This window comes from Tetrahymena thermophila (genome assembly GCF_000189635.1).
Source record: "Tetrahymena thermophila SB210 genomic scaffold scf_8254752, whole genome shotgun sequence".
In the NCBI taxonomy this organism is placed as follows: Eukaryota; Ciliophora; class Oligohymenophorea; order Hymenostomatida; family Tetrahymenidae; genus Tetrahymena; species Tetrahymena thermophila.
The window spans coordinates 1,187,794-1,202,243 of record NW_002476512.1 but is presented as its reverse complement, the minus strand read 5'-3'; the positions used below and the strand labels follow the sequence as shown (position 1 = coordinate 1,202,243).

The following is a 14,450-nucleotide window of genomic DNA, read 5'->3' as shown; positions in this document are numbered from 1 at the left end:
TTGACTAAATTAGTTAAATCGTCAGTAAAGGCAATATTATTTTTGGGTAAATGATTGATTGATAAATATAAATAATAGTTAAAGTTAAAATTAGTATATTATCTTATGAAATTCAATCTTTATTTTAATTAATTAAGCGAACCATACACATTTATTTTTATTAGATTTTAATATTTTTTCGAGCAATTAAAAAATTTTGTTTTGATTAACTTATTTAAAATTTTGATAGAATTAATCAATTATATAAACTAAATTTTTGTTAGTGATTAATTGATTCAAAATATATTTTGTGGTTATAAATTATTGAAAATTTTAATTTAATTAATAAAATTTAAATGTTCTAATTATAATTAATAAGAATTCAAAAATCACATAATCAGCTATTTAAAAATTAATTTTGAAAGGTTTCAATAATTTTGAAGCAAAAATAACGAGTTATTAATATAGTAAAAAGTTTTATGCAAAATAATTAAACAATCTAATATCAATTTTATATTTTATCTCCGTAATTTCCCCAATATGGATCTGGCTGAGTCCAAGTGCCACTGAAAAGTCTTTTGACTGTTTAGGAAACAATACTAAATCTAGCTAGTTTAACATCGTTTTTACTGTAGTAATGCATGAGTTTTATTAAGTTTTCGACATAGATCATATCTATCATTTCTTCGTTGCTGATATTTTTATTAAAATAGTTGTCATGAGAATCTTCATCATCTTCAGGCTTTTACTCTTCTATAACAAAAGCATCTAAGAATTAAAATAGCAAATCCACGTCAGTGAATAAACCGAATGTATTTTAGTCATCCTCCTTTTTTAATTCTTTCCACATTTGATATGTTGTCTTTTTTGTTTTAGTCATTTGAATAGGTGTAGATTGCTCTAAGATATTTTATTTAGATGCTAGTTATTACCAAATTTGCAATTTAGGATTGTCAGTATTCTATTCGTCTTCATCTCTGTTTTTATTTGGGCCAAGAGACATCTCAAGTGAAAATCCTGGGGCACTTTTGTTATATCTAAATAAGCATGCTCTTTTTAAGTCGAAACTATTAATTAAAATATCACTTTCTTTAAAAGACTTATTTATTGACTATTAATTAAATATATTCTGGTTCTTATTTCCTTCAATATTAATTGCTATCTTGCTTTTTTCAGGTTTTTACTCAGCTTAATATTCTTCATCTAAAAATTTAGTTTCTTTCTTCTAATTACCTTATTTATTGAAATCATCATCATTAATTCTTACTTTTTTGTTGCTTTTATGGCTAGAAGATTTTTTTATCTTTTACTCATTTTTTTTATTATTCGAGCTTATTAAAGCATTTGTCTTTTGCTGATCAGCTAAAACATCTTCTTCTAGCTTCAGATCACTGCTGTTGCTTTAATTGTTATCATTTTTATTAGTTTTATTAAAACCATTATTAGAATCTCTATTGATCATTTATTCAGTTTAAACAATCCCTAAGCTTTCTTTAATTTCAGCTGGTTCTGTTACTAAATTATTTTCTAACGCAAAGTTTATTTAAGAATTAGTAATAACATTTTATTCCTTATTCTTATTTTATTCTTCATCGTTTATTTAAGATGTTTTGCTGCTTGTAATACTTTTAAAAGTGTTAGTTGTTTGAGGTTTTTTTTGTTAAGAACTTGATTTTTTAGATAGATTCAATTTTCTTTATTTATTAATGACTTATTCTTCAAGTTTTGCTTGTATTTCATCTTTATCAAGCTACTCTTATTCTAGCCTTCTTTATTTATCACGAATTCTTTATTCCATAATCTTCATCTTTTTCAAAATAGCATTTAAAAATTCAGAAAGCACCATTTTGGTTTTATACTCAGAAAGCTGCAAGTAAAGAGATTTAGCAACTGAGGCAACTATAGAATAGGTACTGTTTGAAATGGTTTGTTCTTCACGTTCATTTAAATATTTACCATAGTTTAGATACTAATGGTTAATTTTGCAGTCATTATAAAGTTAGACTACCATGTAATAATAACCAAAAAATAACCACTTCAGTAATCTCTTCAGCTTATAAGTCTTTGTTTGTTCTTTACTTTTCTCTCTATAAATTCTTAAAAAGTTTACTAAATAGAAAAGTGGAGAGCATATTAAATTTATAATGACACCAGATGCCATTACACAAAAGTAAATCGGAAAATATCCTAATCTGACTAATGCTTTACTAATTGTTCTTAGTTTATCATTGCTTTACTCCTAATTTAATCAAAAAGAAAGAAATTAATTAATAAATTTAAATTATTTTCAAAATAAAAGCAAATAAAAATCAAGTAAATTTTGATAAATGCAATAAATTTTTACTCTGAGAGGAGTTGTTTTATCTACAAATAGATAAGGAACTATGTAAAAAATATTTAGGAAGCTTCCAACACAGGGTAATGTGGCAAGGCAACCGCTTTGAGAATCATACTCAAGGTATTTTACACTATGTATAACTCCAACATTATATTAAATTCTACCCTATCTTGAAGCTTTTTCAAAAGAATATGTTAAGACTGCTACAAGAAGTTACATGAAAACGACAGGTCCTACTAGCAAAAATATTAAAAGGAAAATGCTTGCGTATACAGGAGAAGGTTCCATAAAATCACTAAACTGAAATTAAGCGAATAACGCTTCTATCAAGTAAAGCAGAGTCTAAACTACACTCACGAATCTTCCATTCGTATTTTCATAAAATGAGAAATAAGCTGTGAACACAAAGCCGACATTAATGATAATAAAAATTAATGAAAATTTATTACATTCCTACACTACTTGGTACATAGCCGTAATCATAGGACCAGTCACTTTATAGCTCTTGAGACTTGTCATGAATTGAATAAATACAAATCCCATATATAATATACGAAAGATCATCAACATAGAATATCTATTAGGTTCCTAAATATACTCTAAATTGGGAATAACTGAAAGCTAAAACAAAGAGAGAAGTCCTAAAATGAACCCATATACTTCATGAGTATAAATATCATAAGGAATTTTTTAAGTAATTTTAAAAAAAGAAATGAAGATAGGTTTCAAGATAAAGTTGGCGCTAACAATAATATCTAGCCAAATTTAAAATTGGTAATAAATTGATTTAATGTTATTAATAATTTATTTTTCTTAAGCTGCAAAATCAGAGCTAGAGAGATGAGCACTCTATAAATTCTATAAATCAAGCTGAGGACTAAATATGTTAAAAAAGTTTGCAAAAATTATAATCATTAGGATAATCGTAAAAAGTTAGTCTAAATAGTTTCTCACTTTGCAATTGTATGTCCACACAACTCTTTAATAGTTGTAATGGTGATTTTAGTAAGAAGAATTAAATATTACAAACTTCTCTCTGCTAGCAGGATTAATATATTTCTCATATTCGCATTTTTCTTAATAAAACAAATTTTAAGTGATCGAAAACATTTCTAGTAATTTAGTTTTAGGTGCAATATTTCCGTTATAAATAGCCTATTTATTTTTTAGTTATAAATAAAATAATTATTTTGTCAATATATTTAAATAAATTCAATAATTTAATAATTTTAAAGTCTTTCCAGTGTAAAATAAATGCATTTGTTTAATAATTTTATGAAGATTTTCATTTCTCAAAACTATCTAAATATAAATGCTTACTTATTGAAAGATAGATAGCATATGAAAAATTTTTATTATTATTTAACAAATTTAAAATGAAAAAATTAATTAATCGAATGGAATATTTAATTTTATTTTTTATTCAACAAAAAAGTTGTTATCAGATTTATTAATTAAAAGTTATTAAGTTTATATTTCCAAATATTTACTTCTATTGCATCGTCAACAATTTAGGTAGATAAAATAATAGCACCAACACTCTCGTTCATTAGATAAGCTGTTTTTCTTTTCTCTAAATCTATATCTTTTAGAAGTTCCATAAGCAACTGATGGTCATTTTGATAAAAACAAAATATTTGTGCGAATTTGTAGTAATAACTATGGGCTTTTATCAAAATTGATTTATCACGAACTACATTTTCAATTATTTAAGTAAGAAGCTCGCAAACTAATAGACATATTTTAAGGGGATTATAGAATGTATATATGAACTATCCTTCCTTACCCTACTCCATTCTATGGATAAGTGTTTCTGCCAGAAGTTAAATCTTTTTTCTTTGGCTAAAAAGCTGTATCCTCTTCAGATAATATATCAAATATTCAAAATTTTTTCCTTCAGCATGATACAAGCAATCAATAAGCTTTTGTTATGTCTCTTCATCACTCAGCCATCCTAACATAAGCTCTTCTTGCTAACTGGTCAAAAACCATAAGAAATCATAATTTTATACCTATTTTATAATATTGTTATTTATTTATTTATAAATATTTGAATGATCTTTTATTAGAATTTTCCAAATTAATTTAGTAAAAAAATAAATATCATCTATGTTAAATACATTAAGAGAATATTTGAGAAGAGTTTCATTATAAATTTATTGATTTGATTGCTCTAACTCACGGAAAACGTCTTTTGACAATGAATTAGCTTTATACTTTATCAAAGCTTATAAAATTTCAACTTTTTCATCAACTGGTAATTATATACCAAAGAGTAATTGCCTATATATTTTCAGAATAAATGATTGAAATTCATATACTTTTATAATAATATTTTTTACTTAATTAGATCATGGTCCTTATGTTTTTGTAGATAAAACAAAATTATTAATTTTAAGTCTACTCTTTGTAGTGGCTTATTTAGATATCCCTCGTATGTAAGTTTATCATGCAACTTAAATAAAATTTGGTCTGAAGATTGTTCTATTTTAACACCATTCTTGACTAAGTACCTGTTAAGTTTATTTGTTCAATAATTTTTTTAAATATTTAGTAAAATATTTATGAAATATATACAGTATTTGTTCATATCTTTTAGCTTATAAGACTTTGTGAATTGTACTAATCGATACTGAAAGCTTGCTTTAGAGAGAAGATTAGTTTATCTTAGGATTTTAAGTTATTTAAAGGTAAATTTCATAAAATATATTTTTATCTTCCATTATACGTCTCATAAAATACGAAGCATTATCAATTATAAAGTTAGAAATCATCATTTTATCTTTCTTTTTACTTTCTTCAACCAAAAAGTAAATCATTTAATTGACTTTTTTATCATCTTTTTTCTCTCTTGTGTCCATAATTTAAGCTTTAAGCTTATCAAATAGAATTCTTTTTAATTTTAAAAATATTAGCTGATTAAAATAATTATTAATAAATTATTCTATACTGTATGTCCTCTTCTCTTTCTTAAAGATAAGCGATTAAATAAAAAATTATGATATCGAATTTCGTCAAATTGAGCTTTTTAAGTAGCTACTGTTTATTCCTTTTTTTTAATATAGCTTAAAGTTAGTTAAATGAAATATATATTATAATAAAATAATAAATGCAATCAATACTTCAATTCAACTTGCTCATCAATTTTATCTTTCTCAAGGAAGTATTAAAGAATTTGTGTAATGTTTCTAATATACTTTTCACCTGTCCTATTAATAAAAGACCAAACTATCATTCAAAGAGTTCTGATTTAAATGCTATATCATACCTCAATCTTACTAGCTTTTAAGACTTAATTCTTTCTTTAATGGCTTCTTCAATATCTTCTGAGCTACTTGAACTAGAGGAAGAGGAAGAACCATATGGATTACTTTCAGAAGATCTGTCAAAACCTTCGGAATTAGAAGATGACTAAATTGTTTTTTATTTATTTGCATATTATTTATTACATTTTTAGAGAAATTGTATAATCAAACAAAATTATAGCTATTTATTAGTATGGATTCAAGTAATATTTACGCTTGAAGATGAAGATCTTTCATGAAAGCTTTTATTAAGTGCAGGAAGATTTAGAAATGATAGCTCATCCTAATAAACCTTTTATTACTAAGATACGATAAGGCTATTCTACTAATTAACCTCTTAAAAATTCATATATAATCAATCTATAAAACTATTTAATTATTAACTCAACTTTTGTTCACAAATATATTTTTTTTTTACAAATTAAGTCAAGTATTTAATAATATTTTTTCCAATCAATAGAAGTTTATAATAATTAAATAATATCAATTTCAAGTAATATATCTAAAAATTATAGAGCTAAATAAATTATTTCTCAAGTTACTTTAGTAAAATAAGCTGACAAATTTACATAAAAAGCATTCAAAAAATAACAACTTTTTTAAACACACTTTTAATTCTCCTCATGATATCCTTTGTTTTAAAATTTAAAAGAAAATTTGAAAAAATGGATAGTAACATTTATATAAAAGTACTTAGTATATAAGTATGATTTTTTCATATTAATGAAGTTTTTCATTTATTTAAAACTTCATTTTTGTTCTAAGAAAGACCAATCATTTTTTCTTTTTAATAAAATGTAAGTAAGTAAATCAGAGACTTGCTTGCTTAGTTAGTTTTGATTAAATCTTATATAAAATAATGCATTCTTTATCTTATTTCAGAAAGCATAATTAATATAACAAAGGATAAATAAAATTAGCTAGAAAAAATTAATTTTAGTTCATTTCTATTTGTATATAAATATCTAGTAAAGAGTTTCATAGTATATATGTGTGTTAGGTATTATAGACTATTTTTCTTATCTATTACCATTTATAGCTTGAAAGGTGGAGAGCCATACATGCAATTAAGTTAAGCTATTTATTTACTAGATATTTAAAAGGTATTCAAATTAATAGACTTATTTTAACTGCTAATAAACATTTAATATTTTGTAATGTCGTAATATAAATATTCTTATGAAAATTACTTGCTATTTTTACATTTTAATTAATATTGAAAAGTATTTGTTTAATATTGGCTGATGCATATTTGGCTCAAACATTATTATTATTATTAAGTATTATTATTATTAAATTATATATTTTTGATAAGCACTTTATTGTTCATAAGCAAATAAATAAATCAATCAATCAATCTACTCCAAATATAATAATATCAACAAGATTATTGATTTCAAATTTTAAGAATCTTATTATGAGTTTTTCTATATAAAGCGAAAATAAGATAACTTAGCGCTTCGCAACAGAAGATTAGGAGAGCAACGAGACAGCCTAGTTAAACGAAATAGATTATGAATAGCAATAAAAGTAGAAGCAAAAAATCTTAATGAATGAGTTATTATTCAGTTATGATGAAGGATAGCTGAGTGAAGAAATAGATGAACAACATGAATAAAATTATCCATAAATTTAGTTCAAAAAGGCAAGTTTAAAGTTTCCTAAAAGTAAAGTTAGTCTTAAAGGCCAAAGGAAAAAGGGTAAATCAGCTTCTCTAGATGTGATCAAATCAGAAGAAAGCTCTTCAGAAGCTGAAGAAAAAAATTCACCATTTTTAAGGAGAAACTCATTATAAGATATTAATATTGCTTAGCCAAAAATTTAATTCGTGAAGGATTTTGAGTTAGAAATGAAAGAAGGTGACTCTATGCCTCAATCTGAAAATGAATAGAGTGTAGAAAAGTATGAACAGAATAATCAATCATTTTAAGATGATCTTGAAAACTCATAAATTTTGAATTTAAAGAAGAAATAGTCAAAAAAAATATTTAACTCTAGTGATTCTAGCACAAGTAGTTCTGACGAACATAGGTAATAAAGTGGAATTCACAATAAGAAGCAGTCCTATCTTATAAGGTTAATTAATTATTTTTTATAGCTTTATTTTGGAATAATAAGTTTATTTAAAGATATTAATTTATATTGACTAATTTAACTCTATTAATATTTATCTAAAATATATAGACTCAATGTAAAAGAAACTGTAAATTATTTTCTTGGCTAAGCAAGAGGCCTTTAATCAACTCCAAAAACAACTAAAATGCTTTCTAAAGAGTAATTTGTCAACACTAAAATTAAAATTAGTTTAATTTATTTATATAAAATTAGCCAATCAAGCAGGTATCTAGATCCGATGAATATTATTTTCTTCTTTTAATACTTCTTGGTGAAAGAGCAGTAAGAGAATATGGAGTATAATTTATTTTATAAATAATTTCATAAAATGATTATTTATGTTAAAAATTAATTAGAATTTTGCACAATTTAGTCAAAAAAATAACAGAAAAGGATATTAAATAGTTATAGAAATGGAAGCTTTATGATGATTGTGATTCAATTAAGTAGGACATTTGGAATAGTATTTAATAAATCAGTTCTGTTGAATTGAGTGATAAAACAAATTTAGGAACTATTATAGATTAACTTTTTAGTGAAAATATTTAGCATATATTTGAATCTTCAGTAGTATTTTCTTATTTAGAGGAATTTAAGTAAAATTTTTGAATAAAATTAAGTTAAATTAAATTTACTTTTTAAACTTTTAGAGAAATCTAAGACTTTATGGAAGCTAAATTACATTGCAAATTCTCAGTGGTTCTAAAAAAAGAAATCATTGAAATTATTCTCAACTTAGAAAACGAAAAATATGTTAAAATTATTTATGAAGGAAATTTTGTAATTGACGATGAACTTTCTTAAGACTTTTTATAGATTTTTCAGTCTAATTTCTCACCTGAAAAAATTTAAAACAAATTAACTCTAAGTTCTGAAATTATGGTCTTTTACTATAGTGTAGAGCTGCTATCTCCACAAATGATTAGGTATGTTAGATTTTTAATTATTACATGATTGAAAACATTATTTTTTATAAATAAATAAATATAAAGATTTATTATTAGTTTAGAAGATGACTAAAATGTTTTAAGATAAGTTTTGCATTATTTTATATTATATCACCTAAATCAATCTGCAAAGTAATTCAAATTTGTTTATCTATTAAAAATGTATTTTAAATTATTTTTTTCTATATTTGGAACAGAGAAACATTTTAGAAGTTGCTGCAAAAAAAATTAGAAATGGAAAATGAAATTGTTTAATTGTGTCTTTAAAGTTCTAATTTTGCTTTTTTGCATACTTATTATGAAATTACAAGAACTAAAATCTCAGGTTGGCTAGAAGATGAAGAGTATCAAAAATTACTAATTAAAGCATTAGGAAGATCTACTGGTATGAATTTTCAAGCTCTATTATTCTTTATTAGAAAGGTGAAGTTATGGAGTTAAAAGAATTTAATTCACTTGCTTGCTGAAACTTTAAGTGAAAGACTTGATTCTTCTCAGAACGACAATCATTTCTTATTTACTTTTAGCAATCCTTTTAAAATAATCGTCCTCATCTTAGAAATTTTGAATTAGCTTTTCTAAAACGAAACTTTCCACAAAAATATTTTAGAAAGGTATTTATTTATTTATTTACTTATATCAAAAGAAGGAATTAATTAATAAATATTTTAAAAATTATTTTTAAAAACTAGAACTTAAGCAAAGTTTAATTTATTTGCTACCACTTTAATTAAATAATCTCAAGACGAAGAATAAATGCGTCGACTCTTAATCGACTGGGATCTAGAAGGTAGAAAATTGCTCTACATTATTTATGAAAATTCTCTATCATAAATTTTAACATAAATGAACGTTTAAGGTGTAATTGATAATGCTTGGAATGGTAATGCTAACTCCACAATAAACATGTAAACTTAAATTAAAATAAATACTATCAATTAATTAATTAAATTATATTTTTTTAAGATTAAATAACAAGCAATTTAATAAAACTTAATTTTCCTAAAATTAAATAAAAAATTGTTTAAATATAGATTTAATACTTTCTCAGTTTGCTAAAATTTATTTTACTCTTTGCCTAATAAATTCTTGAAAGATAAAGAAAAGCTACACTTCAGTCTCAGTAAGTTATATTAAAAGGAAGATTTTATGGGAAGACAGAGTATATGGATTAAATAAATTAAATTTAGATACTTTAGTGATTAAATTCTAATTTTTATTCTTAATTCACTGCTGCTGGCTTACTTCTTAGTTTTATTCTCAACATTTACTCAAGGCTTTATGCCAGTTAATAGCTCTCCTGATGTAGTAAATTCAACTATTTAGCAAATTCAAAGCTAATTCTCATCCGGATGGATAATAATACTTATACTCATATCAGCAAATTTCCCATTAAATGCCATATCAAACTTAATTTTTCTAAAATAGTTTGAAAAAAAGGCTTTTTTTACCAAGATGCAAATTTTTGAATTCATTAATGGATTAATTGCTATCTACTTTATCATTTTTATATACACTATGCAGAATTATTCATTCTAAGATGCTTAATCTACAATGATAGCACTTTTAAATATTATGACAATTTTTGCAATAATGAGAAATCTTACGTGTCTTACTGTTACAAAAACTTTTGGTCCTGTATTCTAAGCAGGTTACGTAATTGTAGTTGAAGTTTCTAAGTTTATGACTATATTTGTTACTTATTTGCTCCTATTTGCCATAATTGGTAAATTAAATTAATTTTATATTTTTACTTCAATTCATTTTTCAAACTTTTTTAATTTTAAAAAAATTTTCTGTAAATATAAAAACAAACAGGTGTAATTTTATTCAATTAACTTCCCTCAGGTCGATTTGATTCATTTGACAAAGCTTATAACTTTTTGGTTGAAGCTATGTTTGGATAATTTTAGTTTGCTCTATTCTCTACTGTTTATCCAGCTGCAGGATATCTTTACATGATGGCTTACTTATATATCTATGGTATAGTCTTAATGAATGCATTAGTAGCTATCTTGACATTTAATTTTGAAAACAAAAACAGACAATCTAAAATGCTTCACTATGAACACACTATTTTCCATATTAGATAAGGAAACTACATTTAAAAACATGGATGTCTTATCTTGCTTCCATTCATTATTAAGTTTGCAATTCTACCTTACATCTTTCTCAAACAAATATTTAGCTCAAAATCTGACTTCATGAAATCTGTTTAAAAATTCTACATTAATCTATCTTATTCTCCATTTCTTCTATTTACTATTTTTGTATGTTTGACAATTAACCTTCTTCTTACACCATTGGCTTACTTTTAGCACATGTACCATATTTCTAAGTAAGTGTGCAAAAAGACTTTACCTTCCAACGTTCTTCTTAAATGGATGCTTTTAGGTAAATTAATAAATTAAAAATATAATCATTTATTTATTTATTAATTCATAATTTTTATTTATTATTTCATAATTTTTTTTGATTTTATAAAAACAAAATCTACAATTAATTTTAAAAAGAATGTTTTGATATTCATTTTTTTTACAATATCTTTTATAAATAAAATAGGTTTTTTTTACATTTTAAAGTAAACATTCTTTGAAGACTTAAAAGAATTTTATTAGTATATGTGTGCTGAGTACTCCTGTTAGGACAAAGAGAATCAGCTCTAGAAAAAGATTGTTTATGATAACACAATGAGGAAAATTTTCTAAACAATTAATAATATGTATATAAATGGCGTAACTTATTGCACTATTAGTGAGCTGTTTAGTTAAATTAAAGATGATTTCTTAAGCTATACTAATTAAAAAGGCAAAGAAAGCTGTGTAGATGAATAAGCTATTTCAGGCGTTCATTTACTTAAAAGATAAAATTTACCTACATAATCACCAAACATGGATATATAATTGAAGAAAAAACCTAGCTCAACTCCTTTACAGCTGCATCTTTTACAAAGGAAAAACTCTATTGGAACAAATGTATAAAGAATAGATAAAATTAATGTCAAATTAATATTTTAAGGTATCAGTGAATTAGAAGAAGATTGTGTGTATTTTTATGAATATTTTGAAAGATTTTGTTTCAAAGATATTGTCAGAAACGAAGAACAAAGAGACTAAGTACTTAACCTCTATAATATTCTCAAGTTACATGAGAATTACAATACTTCCCAATTAAAAACAATTATTCATACAGAATTATACCAAGCTGTTAAGTTAACATGATTGATTATTCATTCATTCACTCATATAAAAAAATATCTTTTCAATTTACTTATATATTTACTGCTTTTATATTTACAATTTGTTTTATACCCTATACATTTTAATACCCTTTCCAATTAAAAAAAATTCAATTAAAATAAATCAATTTGAATAAAATTTCCTATAAAAAATAAATATATTTTATTAGTTTAATTTTTGAAGGATTGCATTATCTTTAAAAAATAGCAGTTTCTTGAAAAAAGGCTAGTATCAAATTTATAACTAAGAAATAATGCTATTTTTTCAGAAGCTTCAAATTTTTCATTAGATTTACTTAAAAAATAGAAAATTCTTTGCTTTAGTTTAATTTTATAACAATTTATTTTACTTTAAGTTGTAAGACTCTAAGAAAATTTTTTTTTCATTTTAATATAAAATTTAACATAGAAACTTCTACTTTAAAGTGAAATCAAAACTAATCTTAATATTTGAATTGATCATAATTATTTAGAATTACTCTTATTTTATATCAAAGTAAATAAATAAATAAATAAAAAAATCTATAAATAGATTGTGATAAGTTTAAATTAGATGATTAAAATATCAATTGCATCTCTTTTTAATATTTTTTAAACTTTTCTATAATATTTTTATAGAATTTTATAAGTATTGTTTTTATTGTTAGTATTTTTATAAGATTTGTACAATTATAAATAAATACTTAATTAATTTAATTCATTTGTAGATTATATTAAATGCTAATAAATAAAAAGGTTGATTTGTTAGCTTTTTTATAGCTTAATTATTTTTGAGACAGACAGATAATCAATATTCTTAACTTTTCCTTTTTACAAAAATATATTTAGAGTAATTATATTTATTATCCATACTTTTTTGAATTAAATTGTATTATTAATGCTTATAGCATCAGAATTAATTAACTATTAATCAATAATTAAAACAATTATTAACTAATAATTAGGATGACATCAAAAAATATGATCTACTTTTAAAATAATATGAATTTCAAAATAGAATATAATACAAATGAATATATCAAAAGTATGTAAGTATGAAAGTATTTTCCTTTACATTTATCCTCAGCAATTATATTTTTCGGTTGATTTATTTATAAAGATGAATATTTGCTCTAAAAAATTTCTAGAAAATATGTTTACTCGTAATCAATAAAGTAATGAATAATTTATTTTTCAATTTTCTAATGTTTTTAGATAAAAGTAAAACAGAAAAATCTATTTTGAAAGATATATAAAGAATTTCAAATACTTAGAATTTGAATTTTATATAACTATGGGTATCTTTAATTAAAATAAAAGCGATTTAGCTAATAGGACCACTATTAATTGTTTACTTTAAAAAAAATCTAAATTACAATAGTTTAAAGTCTAATGGCACATGACTTATTTATTATTAAATAATTTGATTATTAATGATATAGACCTAAGGCGTAAATGCCAAAATAACTAATATTAAATAGTAAATATATTTATTAAACAAAAAGCATTCCTTCAAATGATTATTCTTATATATAAATTTTTTCTAGAAAATTTAAATTACAGTTTCCTTCTTTTATTTCAGGCAATCTATCTTTAATTTGAATTATTTTAAAAATAATATCTTGTTTATGAAAAATATTTTTCTGAATTTAAAACAATAAAATATTTTGAAATCTAAACAGCTTGCCTGTTTTTAATATTTAATTGTTAAAAACATTACATATACCAAAAAAAAATAATTAAAACTCTTTGTTTTTAAGAATGAATTAAAAAATTATGCTCTTTTGTTATTTATACCCTTTAAATTTAGTAATCGTCCGTCATTAATAAGACATTAAAGAATATTTCAAAGGAAAATCTTAATCATATATTAAGTCATACTATTTGTGAAATTTACATTAATATGCTTTATTTTTTACATTCTTAAAATAAACTAGTTGTAAAACAGAATTTCTTGCTTGCTTGTTAGCTATTTGTTTGTTTGTTTGTTTGTTTGTTTGTTTGTTTGTTTGTTTGTTTGTTTGCTTGCTTGTTTTTTTAGTTTTTTAATCCATTTTTATTTTTGTTTATATTCTTTTGAATTCAAATATAGTTTTTATTGTCTTCGTTCGTGATGCTACACTAAATATTTGTATTTATTCTTATATAATGGAAGAGTGTAATAGCTTATAATACACTTTTATAAATACGACTGTTATTGTCATGCTTCAGAATTAAATGGCATTACATAATTAAGCTAAGAAGGCTTGTGTAAACTGATTTACTAAAAAAATATAAGTTTAATGGCACTTAATTTGTTTGTAAAATAGAAAATTAAAAATTTCTGATTCCATAAAATTTAGAATTTAACTTGGTAAAGAATCTATAATTAGACTATTAATTTGTTAATACTTTTATCTTGTTTGTTTGTTTGTTTGTTTAAGAGAGATTAATAAAATTAAAAGAAAAAGTAAAATTTTCAATATAATGAAAAATTCAAAATGCATTTAATTTGTACTTACAGAATTATTCTCGAATCATTTGTAATTACACTATCCAGTTTATATTAT

At 23.1% G+C, this 14,450-nt stretch overlaps 2 protein-coding genes across 2 annotated transcripts; one reads left to right on the top strand and one right to left on the bottom strand. All coding sequences in view use genetic code 6, as the record gives it.

Moving 5' to 3' along the window:
* Positions 1-484: 484 nt before the first annotated feature.
* Positions 485-5,971, bottom strand: TTHERM_00122080 (transmembrane protein, putative; the record flags this gene model as incomplete). The annotated part of the gene is made up of 10 exons (XM_001010804.3): positions 485-2,218; positions 2,324-3,472; positions 3,808-4,329; positions 4,438-4,600; positions 4,660-4,830; positions 4,895-5,209; positions 5,268-5,366; positions 5,440-5,526; positions 5,586-5,728; positions 5,837-5,971. The coding sequence occupies 10 exons, from the start codon at positions 5,969-5,971 to the stop codon at positions 485-487; spliced, it is 4,518 nt and encodes a 1,505-aa protein (XP_001010804.2).
* Positions 5,972-7,039: 1,068 nt separating this feature from the next.
* On the top strand, positions 7,040-11,905 carry TTHERM_00122070 (transmembrane protein, putative; the record flags this gene model as incomplete). The annotated part of the gene is made up of 11 exons (XM_001010803.3): positions 7,040-7,698; positions 7,807-7,896; positions 7,951-8,034; positions 8,094-8,333; positions 8,388-8,663; positions 8,730-8,816; positions 8,882-9,298; positions 9,377-9,592; positions 9,719-10,410; positions 10,503-11,078; positions 11,247-11,905. 11 exons carry the CDS (start codon positions 7,040-7,042, stop codon positions 11,903-11,905), a joined length of 3,996 nt encoding a protein of 1,331 aa, XP_001010803.2.
* Between the last annotated feature and the right edge of the window lie 2,545 nt (positions 11,906-14,450).